Genomic DNA, 22,861 nt, shown 5'->3' with positions numbered 1-22,861 from the left:
TGGACCCAAGGTGACTGGCTCGAGCAAGGGGTTACTCGGTTTGCTTAAGGCCCGCGGTCAAGGCACATATGTGAAAGCAATCAATGAACTAAGGTGTCGCAATGCACAACAAAAAACTAATGATTGATGCTTCTCATCTCTCTGTTCCTGTCTGTCTGTCCCTGTCTATCCCTCTCTTTGACTGTCTCTGAAAAAAATAAAGAATGGGTATCTGACTTTATGTTTAAATTGAATTTATTGTGGTGTGGGTATCTGATTTTTTTTTTTTTTTTTTTTTACAGAGACAGAGAGAGTGATAGATAGGGACAGACAGACAGGAACGGAGAGAGATAAGAAGCATCAATCATTAGTTTTTTGTTGTGACACCTTAGTTGTTCATTGATTGCTTTCTCATATGTGCCTTGACTGTGGGACTACAGCAGACCGAGTAACCCCTTGCTTGAGCCAGCGACCTTGGGCTCAAGCTGGTGAACTTTGCTCAAACTAGATGAGCCTGCGCTCAAGCTGGTGACCTCGGGGTCTCGAACCTGGGTCTTCTGCATCCCAGTCCGACACTCTATCCACTGCGCCACCGCCTGGTCAGGCTGAGGAGTAGCTTTTTGATTACTCTCAGTTTTTCCTCTGGCTATTGGCCTATGTATTTCCTATCTTGTCATGGGTCACAATGTGTTATGTATGCACAAAACCTCATTTCATTGTATTACCCTACTGATATTCCCCCCACAAAGCAACAGGCAGCCATGCATTCACTTACAGTGGGGTCAGTCCAGAGAGAACATCTTGAACACTCCTGGCAGGGGGCTCCTGGAGACCGAGGATGCTGGCAGAAGTGGTCGTACCCATTGATGGACACTCGACAGAGGTAGCACATTTGGGCCCCGCAGCGGCAAGACATGCGGTTGCAGCCTTCAGATTTGATGAGGCCGGTCCCACATTTGTGGCATTTTCTAATACGAGCAGCAGTCATTTTCTCTTCACTGAAAAAAGAACATATGATTGGAGACTGCAGGAAATATGAAGAAGAAAAATATATACAGCCATTAAGTATTTCTTTCCACAAATGACGGCCTAGCCCTTTCCGTGACATTCAAAGAGTAAAAAAAACCTGTTTCGGAGTCTGAGAACTGGGTTCAGTTTATCAGTTATTTCCTCAGGTAAATTACTCAACTGATTAGAGACTCAGTTTCCTCATTTTTAAAGTAGGAAAACCCAACTTTCTCATGGTGTTTTGAATATTACAGGTAAAATACAAAGTACCCTGGCATAGTGTCTAACATGTAGTACTTAGAAAAGGACTATTCCATTTGTTATAGGAGTCCTGTAGGTTTAAAATGGAGAGAAAAGTCAGGGTCTTTTGAAATAAAATGTTTTATATACGCAAAGCTGGATAATAAAGATCCAGTAAGCCTAAGTCTTAGATATATTCACAGCTTGCATTTTGAAATACAGTACTTGGCACTGAGGTGCAGTAGACATCGTTGGGGATAACCCAACAGTCAGTGGAACCCCACATTCATAGACTCCCTTGCAGGGAAGTGACGGGCACACATGATTCAATGGGAAGCTTGTAGGGAGGCTACTTGTTTCCAGAAGCACTTTAATTGATATAGAAGAGCAGATGACCAAGGTCAAAAGGACAGCTCTTGCCTGGCTGGTGGTGACACAGTGGGTAGAACATCGACCTGGGATGCCAAGGTCCCAAGTTTAAAATCTCGAGGTTGCCGGCTTGAGCACAAGCTCGCCAGCTTGAGTGTGGGGTCATTGACATGATCCCATGGTTGCTGGCTTGAGCAAGGGGTCACTGGCTTGGCTGGAGCCCCCTGGTCAAGGCATGCATGAGAAAGCAATCAATGAACAACTAAGATGCCATCACTACGAGTTAATGCTTCTCATCTCCCTTCCTGTCTCTCTCCCTAAAAAAAAAGGGGTTTTTGGCTCTGTGTCACTGCTGAACTAAGGTACTTCCATGGTGCTTTGTTCATAGCATTTGCTACCTGTAATTGTCTGTGTCTGTCTTCCTCTACTAAGTTGAGTTCCTTGAAGGTAGGGAGCAGAGGCTCTGATGGTATACACAGCTGACATGAAGAATGGTCTTTATTTTTCTTTTTAAAATAGATTCTTACATTTTTAACATTTACTTATGTATTTTTGTTTGTTTGTTGTCTTTTTTATAGGAATAGAGACAGAGTCAGAGAGAGGGATAGATAGGGACAGACATACAGGAAAGGAGAGATGAGAAGCATCAATCATCAGTTTTTCGTTGCCGTTGCAACACCATAGTTGTTCACTGATTGCTTTCTCGTATGTGCCTTGACCGTAGGCCTTCAGCAGATGGGAGTAACCCCTTGCTCAAGCCAGTGACCTTGAGTCCAAGCTGGTGAGCTTTTTGCTCAAGCCAGATGAGCCCGTGCTCAAGCTGGCGACCTCGGGGTCTCGAACCTGGGTCTTCCACATCCCAGTCCAACGCTCTATCCACTGCGCCACCGCCTGGTCAGGCCATTTATTTATTTTTTAAAAAGACTTTATTCTATTTTTAGAGAGGAGAGAGAGAGGCAGGGGGAGGGGAAGAGAAGGGGGGAGGAGCAGGAAATATCAACTTCCATATGTGCCTTGACCAGGCAAGCCCAGGGTTTCGAACTGGCATCCTTAGTGTTCCAGGTCGATACTTTATCCCATTGCGCCACCACAGGTCAGGCAGTATTTACTTATTGATTTTTAGAGAGAGGAGGGAGGGAGGAAGAGAAAGAGGGAGAAATAGAGAAAGAGAGAAGAGGGAAGCATCAACTCGTAGTAGTTGCTTCCTGTATGTTGCTTCCTTGACTGGGCAAGCCCAAGGTTTCGAACTGGCGACCTCTGTGTTGCAGGTCAACACTTTATTCACTGCACCACCACAGGCCAGGATGAAGAAATACGGTCTTGACAGGAAGGTGTCAAAGGTATGCCTACTGAGACTAGGGATAAAGATAAGCCCTGAAGTTGGGACTCATCCCCCTGCTTTAAGCACAGAAATGGCTGTACCAGTCTGGGGATGAGATCTGATCTGCAGATTCTCTCCTAAGGCTGAGGAAACACAGACTACTACCTCCCACTGCTCCAAGTTTTTCTGCTAAGGAAGAGTAGCCATGTAAGTAAGGGGCAGGCAAGTGTTTTTAATTACTTATATTTAGAAGACTGCTGTGGTAGTATGCTCCTTAGAAGCCAGACCATTCTTTAAAAATAGAAAAAAATGCATTAGGAAATTGGCTGCTATTCATTTAGGTCTGACTTTTAAATGACCCAAAGTGAAGGAAGACAGAACTCTGGCTTGAAAAGAATTTAAACCCAGTTCAAATTACATAGAAGAACAAATGAGTTCTAAGTTTTGCTGAATAGAAAACACTGTCAAGGAGACAAAGTTTAAATAAAGTGAATTTATTATTGTCAACTAAATAATATAATACACATGTTCATGATTTCCTTTACTCAACAACTGTGAAGATACTTGTCAATGCTCCATGTTCAGACTCACAAAGTTCTGATGAAAAAGTCTCCAATTTGAAAAGTTGTGACGAAAACACAATTGTAATTCTTTCTTTTCTTTTTCTTTCTTTCTTTTCTCTCTTTCTTTTTTAGCAAGAGAGAGAGATGAAAAGCATCAACTCATAGCTGCGGCCCCTTAGTTGTTCACTGATTACTTTCTTTTTTTTTTGCATTTTCTTTTGCATTTTTCTGAAGCTGGAAACAGGGAGAGACAGTCAGACAGACTCCCGCATGCGCCCGACCGGGATCCACCCGGCACGCCCACCAGGGGGCGACGCTCTGCCCACCAGGGGGCGATGCTCTGCCCATCCTGGGCGTCGCCATGTTGCGACCAGAGCCACTCTAGCGCCTGAGGCAGAGGCCACAGAGCCATCCCCAGCGCCCGGGCCATTTTTGCTCCAATGGAGCCTTGGCTGCGGGAGGGGGAGAGACAGAGAAGAAAGCGCGGCAGAGGGGTGGAGAAGCAAATGGGCGCTTCTCCTGTGTGCCCTGGCCGGGAATCGAACCCGCGTCCTCCGCATGCTAGGCCGACGCTCTACCGCTGAGCCAACCGGCCAGGGCCTGATTGCTTTCTTATATGTGCTTTGACCAAGGTAGGGGGAGTCCAGCCAAGCCAGTGACCCCTTGCTGTAGCCAGCAACCTTGGGCTTCAAGCCAGTGACCTTTGGGCTCAAGCCAGTGATATTTGGGGTCAAGTCAGCGACCATGGAGTCATGTCTATCAAGTCAGTGTCTGTGCTCAAGCTAGTGAGCCCTCGTTCAAGCCAGTGACCTCAGGGTTTTGAACCTGGGTCCTCAGTGTCACAGGTTGACACTCTATTCACTCTGTCGCCACCTGGTCAGGCTGCCATTTTCTATAGCACAAACTTTCTGTGTGTAAGAGCACCCTTGAGACTGAGGCATGGCTTTCATCCATCACACTTTGGTTGCCTGGGCAGCTTGTAGGCTATAAGTGTGGGAGAGAAGTAGCTGAAAAGAACCAAGGTTACATAGTCCTCCTGAAGGTTTGGAAAGAGGGTGCATTTGCTTGCTCTGTTCCACCACAATGTCAGTCACCAATGTGAAATAATAATGGGTGCGGTAAAGGAGAAAGGCACTCCTAGTTGGATGAGGAATATATACAGATTGCATGCAACTCAACATTGTATAATGTTCAAACATCTATTCAACACTGTGTGACTATCCATTCAAATCCTTTACTTTTGAAAAAGAACAGTACTAGGTAGGGCCAGAATGGTCTTGTACCAAAAAAGGACTGCTATTATGGAATGTGGTGACTACCCATCCAGTAATATAAAAATGCAAACTGGAATTGGGGGAAAAAAATCAGTTCTTTTGGGAGTAGGATGATTTGGCAACTAGAGTTTAAATTAGGCAGGAAACAGCCCCACAGGATGTGTTCCTGTTTAGAACAGGAAGAGAAGACTGAGCTGCAGCTGTGTCTGCTGACCTCATGTTCAAACAGGAAGGCTCACTGCCCTCTTTCACATAACCAATAGAGATCCTGTGATTCCATGATTATTTTTCTCACCACTACTGAAGTGTGTTGGGAACTCCACTTTGGGAGCTGTCTTCATTTTTTTTTTTTCTGCCTTCATTTCTTGTGGCATATACTATTAAAAATCTTAAATGGCTTTCCTTTGTCAGTGTGTGTACATATTTTTAAAAAGATTTTATTCATATTTTAGAGAGAAGAGAGGAGAAAGAGAGAGAGAGAGAGAGAGAGAGAGAGAGAGAGAGAGAGAGAGAGAGAAGAGAGAAAGAGAGAAGTGGGGAGGAGCAGGAAGATCATCCCCTATGTGCCTTGACCGGGCAAGCCTAGGGTTTTGAACCAGTGACCTCAGAGTTCCCTGTTGACACTTTATCCACTGCACCACCACAGGTTAGGTAAAATGTACATAAAATGTACTGTTTTAACCATTTTAAAGTGCACAATTCTGGAGCATTTAGTGTACTGCCAAAATTGTGTAGCCATCACCATTTAGTTCCAGAACATTTTCCTCATCTGAAAAGTAAACTCCAAACCTATTAAGCAGTCATTCCCCGTACCTCCTTTATCTGAAATGGCTAATCTGCTCTCTAATGGATCCATCTATCCAGTATGCAGGCAAGTACCCACATGCCTGCAGATATCTCATATAAACGGAATCATATCAGATGTGGCCATCAGTGACTGGCTTCCCTTACGCAGCACGTTTCCAGCTTCATCTGCGCTGCAGCATGTATCCTCATCTCCTTTCCTAACGGCCGAATAATACTCCATTCTAGGGATACAGGGCACTTTGTTTACGATTCATCAGCTGATGAACCCTTGGGTTATTTCTAGTTTGTTTGCTTTTTTTCAGAGAGAGACAGAAAGGGAGACAGAGGGTGGAGAGAGATGAGAAGCATTCACTCATTGCTGCTTCAGTTTAGTTGTTCACTGGATGCTTTTCATATGTGCCTTGACTGGGGGACTCAAGCCAAGTCAGTGACTCTTTGTTCAAGTCAGCAACCTTAGGGTCAAGCCAGTATCCTTTGGGCTCAAGCCCGTGACCCTGGGATCATGCTGTTGACCCTGTGCTCAAGCCAGTAACCCCATGCTCAAGCAGGCAAGCTGGCGACCTTGGGGTTTTGAATTGGGGACCTCAGCATTGCGGGTCAATGCTCTATCCACTGTGCCACTACCAGTCAGGCTGTCTGTACCTTTTGACTGTTTTAAGTAGTGCTGCTGTGATCATTCTTGGACAAGTTTTTGCTGGAACATCTGACTCATCTCATACTACTTACTATGTTGCATTTTATGACTCAGCAACAATAAACTGCTTATGATTTCCTGCGTGTACCCTGCTGTTTCTTCCTTTCAACACTTGGTAAATAGCAGGATTCCTTGACTCTCTGGTCCCAGGTGTAAGTGCTGTGGGGTGGGAACAGGACGTGGAACCCCATAAAGTATTCCCACCCTATAAAAAGTAATACCAGGTTCCAGTGGGCATCTTTGAGATTGGTACCATCACCAAGGCTTCAAAGATGCAGGGCTGCTGACTGCCATCACATCTTCTTTTACTCCCTGGCCTGTACAGAGAACGGGTCCTGGAGCCAGTGCATCCCTGGGAGCTTAATTAGGTGCTGACTCTAATTGTAGCTGCTGTTTCAAATGTCATTTCTCACCAGAGCAAGTAAACATAGCCTCTGGCAACTGGGATGCAGCTATTGATCTGGAAAAAGCTTTTATACTCTGTCCAGTAAGCAGAGAACACCAGAAGCAATTGGCAAGGACCTTTGTCATCTGTTGTTCAATAGGACAACAAACTGGTCTACTACTCAAGTGACATGTACACAGAACCTGATGAACAGGAAGTAGCAGGTACTCTAGGACAGTGGTTTCCAACCGCCAGTCCATGGACTGGTGCTGGTCCGCAAAAGAGTTAACCTGATGTAATATGAAGATTACAGACCCAATGATTATAGACTTCATACAACATCAGGGTGGTTAACACTTTCACAGACACAAATTTTATGGTGGACCAGCAGTTGAAAACCACTGCTCTAGGACACACCAATATGGTGCATACTTGCCAGACAGTGAGACATAAGTCCCTTGAAAATGCAGAGATCTGTGATATCTACGAAGTTGTGACGATCTGGGGGTTAGGTGTGCATATCAGGCTATTCCTTCCAAAGCTAAGCACATGTTGCTATCCTGTATCCCCTACCATAAGAAGAGAAGTCAGACACCTGGGCGGCCTTGCTGGATTTTAGAGTCAATCTGTATCACATTTGGATGTGCTACTCTGATCCATTTACCACTGATATAAAAGGCTGCCAAGTTTTAAGTAGGGCCCTGATCACAAGAGACCTTCCAGTTGCTACTTCCAAGGGTCTGCTGCAGACCAAGATACTGAGTGCAGCCAGTAGCAGGAACAGACAGGAGAACCAGAATGGAGGCTCTGCTTCAAAAAGTAATCAGCTCTTCTCCTTCTAAGAAACATCTCCTGGCCCATGACTGAGCCCTAAAGTAGCCCAGGTGCCTGGCCCTGGGGCATCAAGAACCCTTTAGGGCTGGGCAACCCTCCATCACAAACTCCAAGTAGAAACATGTGACCAGGCCCAAACAGGCCCCGATTTCAAGAAGTCATCTGTTTATGTGCCTGCGTCACATTTGTAAACCAAGGTCTTCTAATGGAAGCTTTAGCAAGTGGCAAAAACTGTTCCAGGCCGGCCTGACCAGTGGTGGTGCAGTAGATAAAGTGTCCACCTGGAACACTGACGTCGCTGGTTCAAAATCCCGGGCTTGTCTGGTCAAGGCACATAAGGGAAGCAATACAAATTGAGGCTCCCGCCCTTCTCTCTAAAATGAATAAATAGCCCTGGCCGGTTGGCTCAGCGGTAGAGCGTCGGCCTAGCGTGCGGAGGACCCGAGTTCGATTCCGGCCAGGGCACACAGGAGAAGCGCCCATTTGCTTCTCCACCCCTCCGCCGCGCTTTCCTCTCTGTCTCTCTCCTCCCCTCCCGCAGCCGAGGCTCCATTGGAGCAAAGATGGCCCGGGCGCTGGGGATGGCTCTGTGGCCTCTGCCTCAGGCGCTAGAGTGGCTCTGGTCGCAACATGGCGACGCCCAGGATGGGCAGAGCATCGCCCCCTGGTGGGCAGAGCGTCGCCCCTGGTGGGCGTGCTGGGTGGATCCCGGTCGGGCGCATGCGGGAGTCTGTCTGACTGTCTCTCCCTGTTTCCAGCTTCAGAAAAATGAAAAAAAAAAAAAAATAAATAAAAAAAAATAAAATGAATAAATAAAATCTTAAGAAAAAAACCATTCTGGGCACTTTAATGTTCATAGTAACTCTGCAAGTTGATATGTTTATGCTCTCTTCTTTATAAGTGAGAAAACTGAGGCACAGAAGAATTCGGACATCTGCTCAAGGTTCCTAACCATCACTATCTTATAGTGAGTACTCAGTAAACCTGTACTGACTACATGAATGAGCCATCCTTCTTTGGGGCAAAACTAAGGTCCAAACAGCAACAATATAACTCCTCCTTTCCTCCCAAATCAAACCAGAAATGACATGACCACAATAATGAGAATAGATTTTTTGGGAGTTGGATCATAAACTGGCTGAAAGACAAGTCCAAATGAGAAGCTTAAAGTGTCGTAGGTAATAGCATAACTGCTGAAATCAGCATATTGCACGACAAGATGACTATTTTGAAGAAAGAATAGTTTCTGACCTGTTATTCACTCCAAGGCCATGCCGCTGGTCAGGATAGTGGCCACTCTCAACTATAAAGGCTGGCTGACAGATGGGGTCAGCCTAGGTTTGAGGCAGCAACACTTGGCTTTTCTAGCTGGAGTGGTTTTGTGATTCTATGTATGTTGTATTACTTTTCTATTGTTGCCATAATTTAAATTTCCTCTGCAAAGTCCCTTTGCCACGGAAGGTAAAACTATTAAGAGGTGGTGGGAATTATGCCATGGACATTTCTGGAAGCCTTTCTTCTGTCTACCACAGCCTGTCCTCTAGCTTCTGGACATTCATGTCCATTCCACATGCAAATTAAGGTCACCTCATCTTAAGGATCATAAAGATCTCATCCATTACAGCATCAATTTCAAGTCCCAAATCTCATCTAAATCTGAGTAGTCCCAAATCTTAAGTGTAAACCGGGTAGATGAGACTCTGGATATGATCCACTTGGATACACTTCCTTTCCATTTGTGGGCCTGAGAAACTAAAGAAACACGTGATCACCTAAAATACAATGATGGGTCAGGCACAAGATAACAGTTACAGATATTCTGGTTCAAAATGGAAGAAAATGGAAGGAAAAAAAGTAACTGCTCCCAATCAATATGGAAATCCAGCCAGGCAACCTCCATATGTTTCAGACCTGAGAATAGTCGTATGTGCTTTGAGGCTCCGCCCTCTTGGCTCATGGCTCCACTTTTGAGTAATCCTCCTTTTTTCAAGAAAGGTAGCCTGTTTTCAGCTGAGCAGTTCCTATTCAGCCTGTTTCCTGCTTCTTCACTTTTGGGGGTCTGACAGACGTCTTTCATTTCATACTTCCTGTTCTTCCAGTTCAAGCTGGCAGTGTTTCTGCTGATATAGAATCCTCAAGAATCTTGTGGATCTTCCATTTATGTCACAGGGATGCATTCCATTAGACGTGAAGCTCATTCAGAGATGTCCTAGATACCCCACCTTTATTTCTGGCTCCTGCTGAAATGGCTGAGGAGTAATGGCCAAGTTTCCTAGAGGCTGCCCAGTTAGATTGCAAGAATCTGAGTCACTCCTCAATTTCTTCAAAGAGCCTTTGTATGACTGAATGCTCTTGACATTCTTAACATATCCTTTTTTTTTCTCTAGAGCATGCTTTTCCTGACAGAGAATCTATCAATTTTAGGGTCTTCTATCATCTGGATAGAATGAGAATTTCAGAAACAATCACATCCTGTTTCTTTCTGTTAATCGCTCTTCCCTCAGTTTATCTCTTGCGTTTTCTACTCTTCAATACTCTGCAGTATACAAATTAGCTAAGCTTTCTTCCCTTTCCTCCAGTTTTCAATAACGTTTCTATTTCCTTCTGAGTCCTCAATACAGCGGCTTTAATGTCCATATTTCTACTAACAGTCTATTGAGCCTGACCAGGTGGTGGCGCAGTGGATAGAGTGTTAGACTGCAATGCGGAGGACCCAGGTTTGAGACCCCGAGGTCGCCAGCTTGAGCACGGGCTCATCCGGTTTGAGTAAAGCTCACCAGCTTGGACCCAAGGTGACTGGCTCGAGCAAGGGGTTACTGGGACTGCTGAAGGCCCACAGTCAAGGCACATATGAGAAAGCAATCAATGAATAACTAAGGTGTCACAATGAAAAACTGATGATTGATGCTTCTCATCTCTCTCCGTTTCTGTCTGTCTATCCTTCTCTCTCTGTCTCTGTAAAAAACAAAAACAAAAACAGTCTATTGACGGTGATTTAAGTATTCTCTAAGCATTTTAGATTTTGCCCAGAATGTTCCTCATTTACTTCTGAGCCCTCAATTGTAGAGTTTCTAATACCCATATTTCTTTTTTTTTCTAATTTTTTAAAAAAAGATTTTATTTATTCATTATAGAGAGGGGAGAGAGAGAAGGGGGAAGAGCAAGAAGCATCAACTCCCATATGTGCCTTGACCAGGCAAGCCCAGGGTTTTGAACCGGCAACCTCAGTGTTTCCAGGTTGACGCTTTATCCACTGCGCCACCACAGGTCAGGCTAATACCCATATTTCTAATGGTCTGTTCAAGGCAATCTAGGTTTTTTCTTATCATGTTCCTCAAAATTCTTCAGGTTCTACCCACTGCTCAATTCCAAACCTACTTCTACATTTTCAGGTGTTTGTTAGAGCAGTGCTCCACTCCTGGTACCAAAATCCGTGTTAGTTTTCCATTGCTGCTGTAACACATTGCCATGAATTTATTAGCTTAAGATAATATAAAGTTATTATTTTATAGTTCTGTAGGCTAGAAGAAGTCCACCATGGGGCTCATCAGTCCAAAATCAAGGTGCTGGCAGGCTGCATTACCTGCTGGAGGCTCGAGAGAGAATCTGTTTGCTGCTCATTTGGCTGTCAGCAGAATTCAGTTCTTTGAAGTGTAGGACCAAGATCCTCGTTTTCCTGGTGGCTGGACACCGAGGGCTGTTCCCTGCTTCCAGAGGCTGATGCATCCCTTGGCCCATGGCCTTCTTCTGCTTTCTAAGTCAGTAATGAGAGGCTGAGTCCTTCCCATGTCTCTCTATCACTGAATCTCCATCTGACCAGAGAAAGGCCTTCTGTTTTTTTGGTTTAAATTTATTTATTTATTTATTTATTTATTTTTTCTTTCTTTCTTTTTTTTTTCTGAGACAGAGAGAGAGTCAGAGAGAGGGATAGACAGACAGGAATGGAGAGATGAGAAGCATCAATCACTAGTTTTTCGCTGCGCACTGCAACACCCTAGTTGTTCATTGACTGCTTTCTCACATGTGCCCTGACCGCGGGCCTTCAGCAGACCGAGTAACTCTTCACTTGAGCAAGGGACCTTCTCGCTTGAGCGTAGGACTTTGGGTCCAAGCTGGTGAGCTTTTTGCTCAAACCAGATGAGCCCAAGCTCAAGCTGGCGACCTCGGGGTCTCGAACCTGGGTCCTCGGCATCCCAGTCCGACGCTCTATCCACTGCGCCACTGCCTGGTCAGGCAATTTTTTTATTTATTGATTTTAGTGAGAAATGAAGGGGGGGAGAGAGAAAGAGAGAGACACAGGAACATCTATCTGTTCCTGTAGGTGCCCTGACCAGGTATGGAACCAGCAACCTCTAGCTTTGGGACAGTGCTCTAACCAAATGAGCTATAGGGCCATGGAAGGCCCTCTCCTTTTAAGGAGCAATGTGATTACAATGCGTTTACTTAGATAATAATGCAGAGTAATCTCCCCATCTCAGAGTTTATAACCTTTTTTTTGTGTATGTGTGGCAGAGACAGAGAGAGTCAGAGAGAGGGACAGACAGAAAGGGAGAGAGATGAGAAACATCAATTCTTCGTTGCGGCTCCTTAGTTGTTCATTGATTGATTTTTCATATGTGCCTTGACTGGGGGGCTACAGCAGACCGAGTGATCCCTTGCTCGAGCCAGTGACCTTGGGCGCAAGCTGGTGAGCCTTGCTCAAACCAGATAAGTCCGCGCTCAAGCTGGTGACATCATGGTCTCAAACCTGGGTCCTCCGTGTCCCAGTCCGATGCTCTATCCAGTGCACCACCGCCTGGTCAGGCTCAGAGTCCATAACCTTAATCACATCTGGAAAGTCTCTTGCCATAGAATAAGGTAACATATTCAGAGTTCACAGGTTCTGGAGATTAGGGCATGGACATTTTTGGAAGGTCATTTATTCTGTCTACCAAGCCTGTGCTAAAGAGCATAGTCAGGACACCATTTGCCTAGGTTTCAAATCCCCTACGTCACTTACTAACTGCGTGACCATGGGTAAGTAACCTGGGCTCTCTGTGTCTCAGCTGTGTCATTTGTGTAGATCTGGAGACTGTTAACTATCCCAAATAGGCATTTCTCACTTCATTTTCTCAGTAACAAAACCTGCTCCTAACCCTTAAAATTTAAGCTGGACATAAAATCACCCAGCTAGAGACAACATATAGTGTCTGCTTTGGAAGAAGTTGTGGCCATGTGACTCAGTCTAGACCAATAGGGTATAAGAGCATAAGTGATATATATATATATATATATACTTTCTGCATCACTTACAAAACAAAGAAAAGCAGCCTACCTAGCAACTTGCCTCTCTCTTTCTCCTTACCTATGAGTGACAGTGTAAATGTGGCTACAACCCAGTTCCAATCAGGCAGATGAGAACACCACCTTAGTTAATGATGAGCTAATGATATAAGGCAGCGAACCTGTGGGTCGCGACCCCGGCGGGGGTCGAACGACCAAAACACAGGGGTCTCCTAAAGTCATCGGAAATACATATTTTATTTAAAAATGTATTGTATAATAAATATGTATTTTCTGATGGCTTTAGGCGACCCACAGGTTGAGAACCGCTGATATAAGGGAACCTGTATTTCTGAATCACCTCATAGGACAGACCTGGCCCACCCATCTGGCAAGCCTAAACTATTATAAGAGAGAGAAATAGATTTAAGCATCATTTAAGTCAATGTATTTTTTTTTTTTTTGTATTTTTCTGAAGCTGGAAACGGGGAGAGACAGTCAGACAGACTCCCGCATGCGCCCGACTGGGATCCACCCGGCACGCCCACCAGGGCGATGCTCTGCCCACCAGGGGGTGATGCTCTGCTCCTCTGGGGCATTGCTCTGCCGCGACCAGAGCCACTCTAGCGCCTGGGGCAGAGGCCAAGGAGCCATCCCCAGCGCCCGGGCCATCTTTGCTCCAATGGAGCCTTGGCTGCGGGAGGGGAAGAGAGAGACAGAGAGGAAGGAGGGGTGGGTGGAGAAGCAAATGGGCGCTTCTCCTGTGTGCCCTGGCCGGAAATCGAACCCGGGTCCCCCGCACGCCAGGCCGACGCTCTACCGCTGAGCCAACCGGCCAGGGCCTAAGTCAATGTATTTAATAACTTAATATTTGGCCTGACCAGGCAGTGGCACAGTTGATAAGAGTGTTGGCCCAGAATGCTGAGGACCCAGGTTTGAAACCCCAAGGTTGCTGGCTTGAGTGCAGGCTTATCCAGTTTGAGTGCGGGCTCACTGGCTTGAGTGTGGGATCACAGACATGACCTCATGGTCACTGGCTTGAGCCCAAGGTCACTGGCTCAGCTGGAGCCCCTCTTCCCGGGTCAAAGCACATATGAGAAAGCAATCAATAAACAACTACGGTGCAGCAACTATGAGTTGATGCTTCTTATCTCTCTCCCTTCCTGTCTCCCTCTTTCTCTTACTAAAAAGAATAAATTAATTTTTGTAAAGTGTTCAACCACATAGGAAGTGCTATACAGTAATGACTGTTATTACTAATTGCATTAATTTGCCTTCTAGAGGCTCTGATTCTATTCAGGGTCTCAGGCCACCAGTACCCTATAGGAAATACTGATAAAAGAAACCTTAGTGCCAGTGCCACCTAACTTAATTAAAATGTGTTACTTGCTTATTTATTTTGATAAGAAGAGGAACCAACATATATTGAATTCATATATGCTAGGCATTTACTATGTTACATTTGATGCTGGGAATAGCTCTATGAGGCTGCAGAGGTGAGGAAACGAAAGCTCAGTGGTTACGTCACTTACTTGAGATCATTCTAGACTAGGGTAGCTTGAGAACTTATTCTCCCCACAATACTCAGTGCCCCCTCTGTCAAAGTGGCAGGTTAGTGTGTGTGTGTGTGTGTTGCAAATTAGTGAAGAAATCCCTCTGTGTTATGTTACTCACATAGACGTTCGGTACTTGATGTCATCTTTTTCAGCCAGCTCTTCACAGGTGAGTCCATTGTGTTCTTTCCAGAGTCCCTGACACTTCCGACAGGTTTCCTGGGGATAAAGCAGAGGCACACAGACAGTTCTTGGTTAGGAGAACCCATGCAAATATCTGTTCAACAACAGGGAATGCAAAATAAGCTTCACCTGGCCTGAGTCTTTTCAGCAGGCCTATTTCTACAGACATCTCAGTAGAACAGGATGAATGATTAGAAGAAAGCATGAGGAAATTTTCTCTCCTGAGATCTAAAGGATGCAATGCTTCCATCACCCAATATGTATAAGGCTTCCTAAAATGCCAGGAGCTACCTGGGAAAAAACTCACAAGACAAATTTATGAGATTTTGGGTTTTTAAAATAAAATACTGCGAGCTGCCTGAGGGCAGGGTCTGCTGGGGTCTTTTCAATTTCTACAATCTCTATGCTCAGTGTTCCAGTGTTGGTCTCGCCCTGAGCACTCTTGTTGGACTGAATTGAAGAATGGTCTAAATTAGGATTATTAGGGGTCCTGAAGGGAGGCATTCCCTCAGGCATTCCTCCTTCATAAACATGGAATCACTCTCCATAGCTTAACTTTATTTATCGATATAAACATAAACTTAAAAAGTTATTACTTTTTAGCCTGACCAGGCAGTGGTGCAGGGGACAGAGCATTGGCCTGGGATGCTGAGGACCCAGGTTTGAAACCCTGAGGTCATCAGCTTGAGCATAGGATCATAGACATGACCTCATGGTTGCTGGCTTGAGCAAGGGGTCACTGGCTCAGCTGGAGCCCCCCCCCCATCAAGGGATGAACGAGAAAGCAATCAATGAACAACTAAAGTGCTGTAACTATGAGTTGATGCTTCTCATCTCTCTCCCTTCCAGTCTGTCCCTGTGTGTCCTCTCCCCTCTGACTCTCACTTAAAAACAAAACAAAACAAAACAACATTATTACTTTTTAGCCCTGGCTGGTTGGCTTAGTGGACAGAGTGTGCACCTGACATACAGACGTTCTGGGTTCGGTCCCTGGTCAGGGCACACATGAGAAGCAGCCATCTGCTTCTCTTTTCTTCCCTCTCCCTCTTCTCTCTCTCTTCCCTTCTTGCAGCCAGTGGCTCGACTGGTTTGAGCGTCGGCTTCAGGCAATGAGGATAGCTTGGTTGCTTAGAGCACTGGCCCAAGACGGGGTTGCCGGGTGGATCCTGTTGGAGTGCATGCGGGAGTCTGTCTCTCTTCCTTTCACTTAAAAAAAAAAAGTTACTACTTTTATTTTAAGATCCCTTGTAATTTATAAACCATCTCACATCAAGAATTAAAAAAATAGCCTGACAAGGCGGTGGCACAGTGGATAGAGTGTCGGAGTGGGAGGCGGAGAACCCAGGTTCGAGACCCCATGGTCGCCAGCTTGAGCACAGGCTCATCTGGATCGAGCAAGGTGTCACTGGGTCTGCTGTAACCCCCCCCCCCCCCCCGGTCAAGGCACATATGAGAAAGCAATCAATGAACAACTAAGGTGCCACAAGGAAGAATTGATGCTTCTCATCTTTCTCCATTCCTGTCTGTCTGTCCCTATCTGTCTCTCTCTCTGACTCTCTCTGTCTCTGTCACAATAAAAATAAAAATAAAAAAATGAAAAAAAAGCAAAAAAAAAAAAGAATTAAAAAAATATTAATCGAATTTAATTTCTATAAGTGGAAATTACAACCCTAATAAGTACAGTAAAGGAGAAAATATTGCCAGCTTTAACTGGGGACCCAATCTAATCTGGGGGACAGTGAAGGCTTGAGGAAGTAGAGCCTGAGATCTGAAAGATGAGTCAAAGATAGCAAAAGGAGAACAGCCGTGCAGACAGAGAAGCAGTCAGGGAAGCTGGCAGGCGAAGCCAGGCAAACTTGGTTCCTGTGGCGGGACTGCAGACTGAAAGTAGGCCTGGTGAGGCCCTCAGGGGCCTTGTAGGGTGTGACGATCAGTTTGACTTTTATCCTAAGAGCTCTAGGAAGGCATCCAAAGGTATCAAGCATGGAAGTAACATGATCAGTTTTGAGATTTTACAAGATCATTCTTTGTGGAGAGCAGATTGGAAAGAGTGGAGGCATAAAAGACAGGAAGCTATTAAGGTCATCCAGGAGGCCCACCAGACTTAAGGAGATAGGTGAAGGCATAAAGGAAAATTGACTGATGCGAGAGAAATTTAGGAAGCAAACTGGCTGATGTGGTGGTGTCCCAGCTCTGGGAGGAAGGGAAGGTGTCAAGGATAACACCCTTGTTTCTAGTTTGTGCAACACAGATGGAGTTTGGGAACAGTGGGAAAGGCCTGTCTGGGAAGAGGGAGGGCAGGCTTTAAGATCTGGAATTTGTTGGCCCTGGCCAGTCGGCTCAGTGGTAGAGCGTTGGCCTGGCGTGCAGGAGCCCCGGGTTCGATTCCCGGCCAGGGCACACAGGAGAAGCGCCCATCTGCTTCTCCACCCCTCCCCCTCCCCTTCCTATCTGTCTCTCTCTTCCCCTCCCGCAGCCAAGGCTCCATTGGAGCAAAGTTGGCCCAGGTGCTGGGGATGGCTCTGTGGCTTCTGCCTCAGGCGCTAGAATGGCTCTGGTTGCGACAGAGCAACGCCCCAGATGGGCAGAGCATCGCCCCCTGGTGGGCATGCTGGGTAGATCCCAGTCGGGCGCATGCGGGAGTCTGTCTGCCTGCCTCCCCATTTCCAACTTCAGAAGAAAAAAAAAAAAAAAAAAAAAATATATATATATATGGTCTACCAGAAAGTTCTGTCTGTTTTTGGAATAAAACAAAATACAAATTTTTCTTACCATCAATTAACTTTATTAAATAATATATTTCCATACCAATCCTATCTTCCGAATATGGTCCGAAATGGTTTGCTGAGCTGAACTAAGCCTTTCTGCGATCTCCAATGTTGTCAGAAAAGGATTTTGCTCCAACATGGTTTTAACAACATCGTCATCGATCAAAGATGGTCACCCAGAACGTGGCTTATCAGAAAGGTCAAAATCACCTGTTTTAAATTTTTCGAACCATCTTCTGCATGTCCTATCAGAAACTGTACCTTCACCAAACACTTTTAATAAATTTCTACATGCTTCTGTAAAAAAAAAAAAAAAAAAAAAAAAAATCTGAAATTTGATCTGGGGGTGATGGCATAGGGTGCCTGTGGGACACCCAGCAGGGATGTCAGACAGGCAGCTGGGTATTTATGTTTAGCATCTGGGAGTGACTGGGCTAGAGATCACCAGGAGACTTACTAGATTATATTTTTACATCAATTCTAGAAACATCTGTTGTTGTATTCTCCACTTAGGCCTGACCTGTGGTGGCGCAGTGGATAAAGCGTCAACCTGGAAATGCTGAGGTCGTAGTATATATTAGAAAAACATTTTCTAATATATACTACGATGACTAACAAGGCAGAGAATAGCAATGTATAGAACAGATGTTACCATTTCTACATTAAAAAGGTGTTGAGGGGAGAAGATAGTGATATATAAAACCAACCTGAAAGGACCCAAGAAACTGGTAGTACTGACTGTCCTGAGTGGCTGGGAGGCAGGGGTGAGACTTCTTATCGTAGGCCTTTTGAATCTTACACTATATAAATATATGATCTAATTAAAGAATAAAATTTAAAGGGAAAAAAATGAAATGAGCTGCTCGGGGAGCTGGGACTTGAACAACCCTTTGGTGGATGTTGTAAAAAGGCTTAATCAATGGAATGAAGTGGGGTGGGGGTAGAGATGAGCTGATCAGAGGTTCTTCATTTAAAAAAAAATTTTTTTTTTTAAATTTATTTTAGAGAGGAGACAGAGAAAGACAGAGAGAGACAGAGAGAGACAGAGAGAGGAGAGAAAGACAGGGGGGAGGAGCAGGAAGCATCAACTCCTATATGTGCCTTGACCAGGCAAGCCCAGGGTTTCGAACCGGCGACCTCAGCATTTCCAGGTCGATGCTTTATCTACTGCGCCACCACAGGTCAGGCCTAAAAAAATTTTTTAAAAGACTTTATTCATTTTAGAGGAGAGAGAAAGAGAGAGAGAGAGAGAGAGAGAGAGAGAGAGAGAGAGAGAGAGAAGGGCTAGAGGAGCAGAAAGCATCAACTCCCACATGTGCCTTGAACGGCAAGCCCAAGGTCAGGCTGATCAGAGGTTCTATTTTAAATGCTGTTGCTTCCAAGGTGGACGATAGTCTCTGCTCTACTAACTACATCCCTGTCAGTAAACAGAGGCTAAATGAGTAGTGACTTAACTATTACACACTAAAACGTAAAGCAGCGTAAACCCCATTTTTAAAAGACCTTGTGCCTATTTCAGGAAACTGGAGGATAAACAACAGCTAGAGAATACATGAGCTGGTATCTGGATCCTAACCTTCAAAATAATACTAACCTAGCCACCCACCAGGAACAGCAGCTTGAAAACATCGCACAGCATTTAGATAGTGCTTTGTAGCATTCCTGGCAATCTAGTTATTAACTCATGGGACCGTCTTCATAACGAAGAACCCATTTTCCAGGTGAGGCACAGGTCCAGGACAGCAAGACGACCTAACCAAGCTTGGTCAGTAGTGAGGTGTCACTGGGAAGCTACCACTCACTTAAAATCACAGTGGTTCTCTTGTAGGCTCATGTGCGGCTTTTTGGCCATGGTACTTCTCACTGAAGTGCCGGGGGTCCCAGAGAATAAAATGGAAATGTCTTTTGAAGAGTCTAGCTAGCTAGACAGTGAAACCCACAATTAAAACAAGGCAAGCAAACAGCAGTCTGGGTAAATATAACATCTGGAGCTTTGTCTTTAAAAATATACCTTCGACCTGACCTGTGGTGGCGCAGTGGATAAAGCATCGACCTGGAACACTGAGGTCGCTGGTTCAAAACCCTGGGCTTGCCTGGTCAAGGCACATATGGGAGTTGATGCTTCCTGCTCCTCCCTTCTCTCTCTATCTCTCTCTGTTTCACTCTTTCTCTCTCCTCTCTAAAATGAATAAAGTCTTAAAAAATGTACCCTCTCTTCTAAACACAGTACAGTATATACTTTATTAAATTATAATTTTCTCCTCTCAAGCACAGTTAGGCTTTGTTCCTAGATTCAACAAATACTTAAATGGTATTAGACAAAAGAAATATTCTCAAACGTTTCTAACACAAAGAAATCACATTATTTGAAGTGAGGTTAATGAGAAAGTCCCAAGGGCCATTTTGGAAGGCAGAAAACACTTTAACAAATAACTTCAAGACACCAAGGCCATGCATATCCTGACTATCAAATCTAACCTATCAGAAATGGAAAGATCATACTTTCCATTGCCTGAGTGCATTTTCAGATCAAGAGGAAACAGGTGAATTTACCATCACCTCAAGTATAACAAAGAAGACAGCTCCTTCCTTCCAAATGAGGATAGTGTGTGCTCATTGATTAACCAGTTAATAGGCAACTATCAGTCCATGTTCTTAATGACACCAGAGAGATTTCTAGTTAAGTTTTTTTATTTCCTTAAACTGATTGATTGATTTTAGAGAGGAGTAAGAAAAAAGAGAGAGAAGCATTCATTTGCTGTTCCACTTATTTATGCATTCATCAGTTGCTTACCATACATGCCCTGACTGGAGATTGAACCTGCAACCTTGGTGTTTCAGGGATGATAATCTAATGGACTGAGCTAAGCAGCCAGAGCCTCTGGTTAAATTTTATGTTATCCTTTAGTTGTCAAGATGCATCAAGGTGTTTCGACTACTCATTATAACTTTGCAATATAAGGAAAACACTCCACAGCCTCCTTTCATCCACTTTCTGCTGCGTTTAAGTGTTTATGAGTAAGGCGGAACATTAAGTCTGGTTTCAGATGAGCCTAGCAGGGGGCTGACATTTTCTTCATAAGCAGGTTCCTCACAGACCAGCAGACACTATCCCAGTCATCACCTGTCTACACACAGCAGGGCTTCCTGCTGCTGGCAAAGAACTGAGAGATGAGACTAAGGGTCCAAGTCACTAAGGGAGAAAAGTTGCTGACCTAGATATGGGGCATGAGTCTGTGGCCAGTCCAAATTTAATCTTTGAAATTCCAGGCCCAAATGACATGCCAAGTCATTTGGGATGCAAGCTAAGTCCAGAAAAATACTAATTTTAAGACAGGAAAACAGACAATGATACAGATGCTGGAACTCTGGAAAATCAATAAAGCCCAGCAAAGAATAAGCTCAGACAAAATCAGTGTACTTCCTTCCTTTCTTTAAAAGTAGTCCATGATCTCCTGTCCTTTCCTTTGGGCAAGGATGCACACAGTCCTGAGGAAGACAGACACTGGAGCAAACCAAGCAGAGAACAGAGGAGTTCAATGGAACGGTATACAAACACACACACAAGAGAGACCGCAAAGAAGAGAGGGCGGGGCTAAGTCAGTAACTGTCTGACGGAGGAGCTGGCATCTTCATGGGGCTGAACAAAACAAGTCTCCTGAGTGGTAAGAACACCCAGGCCACTAGTGAAGTACTCCTCTCATTTGGGTTGCCAATTCTTTGTGAAGTACCTTTCCCAGCTACGACAGCCATTAAAGCCAAGTGTCTAAAATGTAAAACCAGACCTTCAATCAAACACTTCAACAAAAAAACATATTCAACATATTAGTATTTTAATGAGCATAAAAGGTTTCCATACCATTAATTATTATTATTATTATTATTATTTTTTACAGAGACAGAGAGAGAGTCAGAGAGAGGGATAAATAGGGACAGACAGACAGGAATGGAGAGAGATGAGAAGCATCAATCATCAGTTTTTCGTTGTGACACCTTAGTTGTTCATTGATTGATTTCTCATACGTGCCTTGACCGCGGGCCTTCAGCAAACCGAGTAACCCCTAGCTCGAGCCAGTGACCTTGGGTCCAAGCTGGTGAGTTTTTTTGTTTTTTTTTCTTAAGCTGGCAACCTCAGGGTTTCAAACCTGGGTCCTCCGCATCCCAGTCTGATGCTCTATCCACTGCACCACCGCCTGGTCAGACTAAATAAAATTATTTTATTTTTTTATTTATTTTATTTTATTTATTTATTTATTTATTTTTCCGAAGCTGGAAACGGGAAGAGACAGTCAGACAGACTCCTGCATGCGCCCGACCGGGATCCACCCGGCATGCCCACCAGGGGTGATGCTCTGCCCACCAGGGGGCGATGCTCTGCCCCTCCAGGGCGTCGCTCTGTTGGGACCAGCGCCTGGGGCAGAGGCCAAGGAGCCATCCCCAGCGCCCGGGCTATCTTTGCTCCAATGGAGCCTCGGCTGCGGGAGGGGAAGAGAGAGACAGAGAGGAAGGAGAGGGGGAGGGGCTGAGAAGCAGATGGGCGCTTCTCCTGTGTGCCCTGGCCGGGAATCGAACCCGGGACTTCTGCACGCCAGGCTGACGCTCTACCACTGAGCCAACCGGCCAGGGCTAAATAAAATTATTTTAAAGTAAGATTTATTTAAAATTTTCTAGCCTGACCTGTAGTGGCACAGTGGATAAAGCATTAGTCTGAAACGCGGAGATCACTGCTTCAAATCCCCGAGTTTGACAGGTCAAGGCACATACAAGAAGCAACTACTACAAGTTGATGCTTCCCACTCCTTCCCTTCCCCCTTTCTCTCTCTCTCTTTTCTCTCTAAAAATCAATGAATAAAATCTTTAAAAAATTTCCCTATATTTCTGTATATTTTGCAATGCACGTTACTACAGTAGTATATACACACAACTTACAAGTAAACATATATGCACAGCTTTTCGGATACAGTGAGCAAATGCAGCACAGAGCTGTGCATCTACTGCTCTCGACGTGGAAAGTCATGACAGGGCAGCACATCGGCCAGGCTTAGCTGGCAGTGCTTTGATGGACGGAAGAGGCTGAGACTAGAGGCAGGAAGACAGGCACAACTGGAAGAGTCTACGAAAGCAGAGAGGGAGAAGTCTAGAGGAACTCTGGGTTTCTAACTGGGGACAGCAGCTGGGCTGGTGGAAACATGAACCTGACTCAGTGATGCAGGAGGAAAGGCCGATCTGAGTGAGGAGGGGAGGACAGGTGAGAACACAAGTTTAATTTTAGACTAGTGTCTCTGCTCATCCTCGGTATTTGCTGAATTTCCATCCTTTGTCAGAGGCTGCACGAGATGTTGGGGATATGGCAATAAGCAAATTATGCTCAGTTTCTACCTTCTTGGAGTTTATGTTCTAGTGAGGAAAACAGATATTTAACAAAAAATATATATATAACTACAACATATATATATATAAAACAGGAACATTTTAGAGGAAAAGCATAAGGTGCTGTAAGTACAAAATAGCAGAGTTAAATTAGGGGTCAGAAAAGCTTTTTTGAGGATGTGACACTGAAGCTAAGCCCTGAAGAGTGACTAAGGTTGCCAGGTATGGGATAGGGTGACCTGGGCAGAGAG

General features: G+C 44.9%; 1 protein-coding gene across 3 annotated transcripts in view; it reads right to left on the bottom strand.

Annotated features, from left to right (window-relative positions):
• The window catches only part of RNF216 (ring finger protein 216), a 178,391-nt gene that overhangs the window by 18,605 nt on the left and 136,925 nt on the right, over positions 1–22,861 (bottom strand). For all 3 annotated transcript variants that reach the window (XM_066273435.1, XM_066273433.1, XM_066273436.1), the window contains 2 exons: positions 14,411–14,508; positions 755–977 (listed from right to left, as the gene is read on the bottom strand). In XM_066273435.1, the coding sequence (XP_066129532.1) occupies positions 755–977; positions 14,411–14,508 (321 nt within the window). The remainder of the gene's footprint in view (positions 1–754; positions 978–14,410; positions 14,509–22,861) is intronic.

This window comes from Saccopteryx bilineata, chromosome 4, assembly GCF_036850765.1.
Source record: "Saccopteryx bilineata isolate mSacBil1 chromosome 4, mSacBil1_pri_phased_curated, whole genome shotgun sequence".
Classification (NCBI taxonomy): Eukaryota; Metazoa; Chordata; class Mammalia; order Chiroptera; family Emballonuridae; genus Saccopteryx; species Saccopteryx bilineata.
The sequence above is the reverse complement of the archived record's forward strand: the minus strand, read 5'-3'. Positions and strand labels throughout refer to the sequence as shown.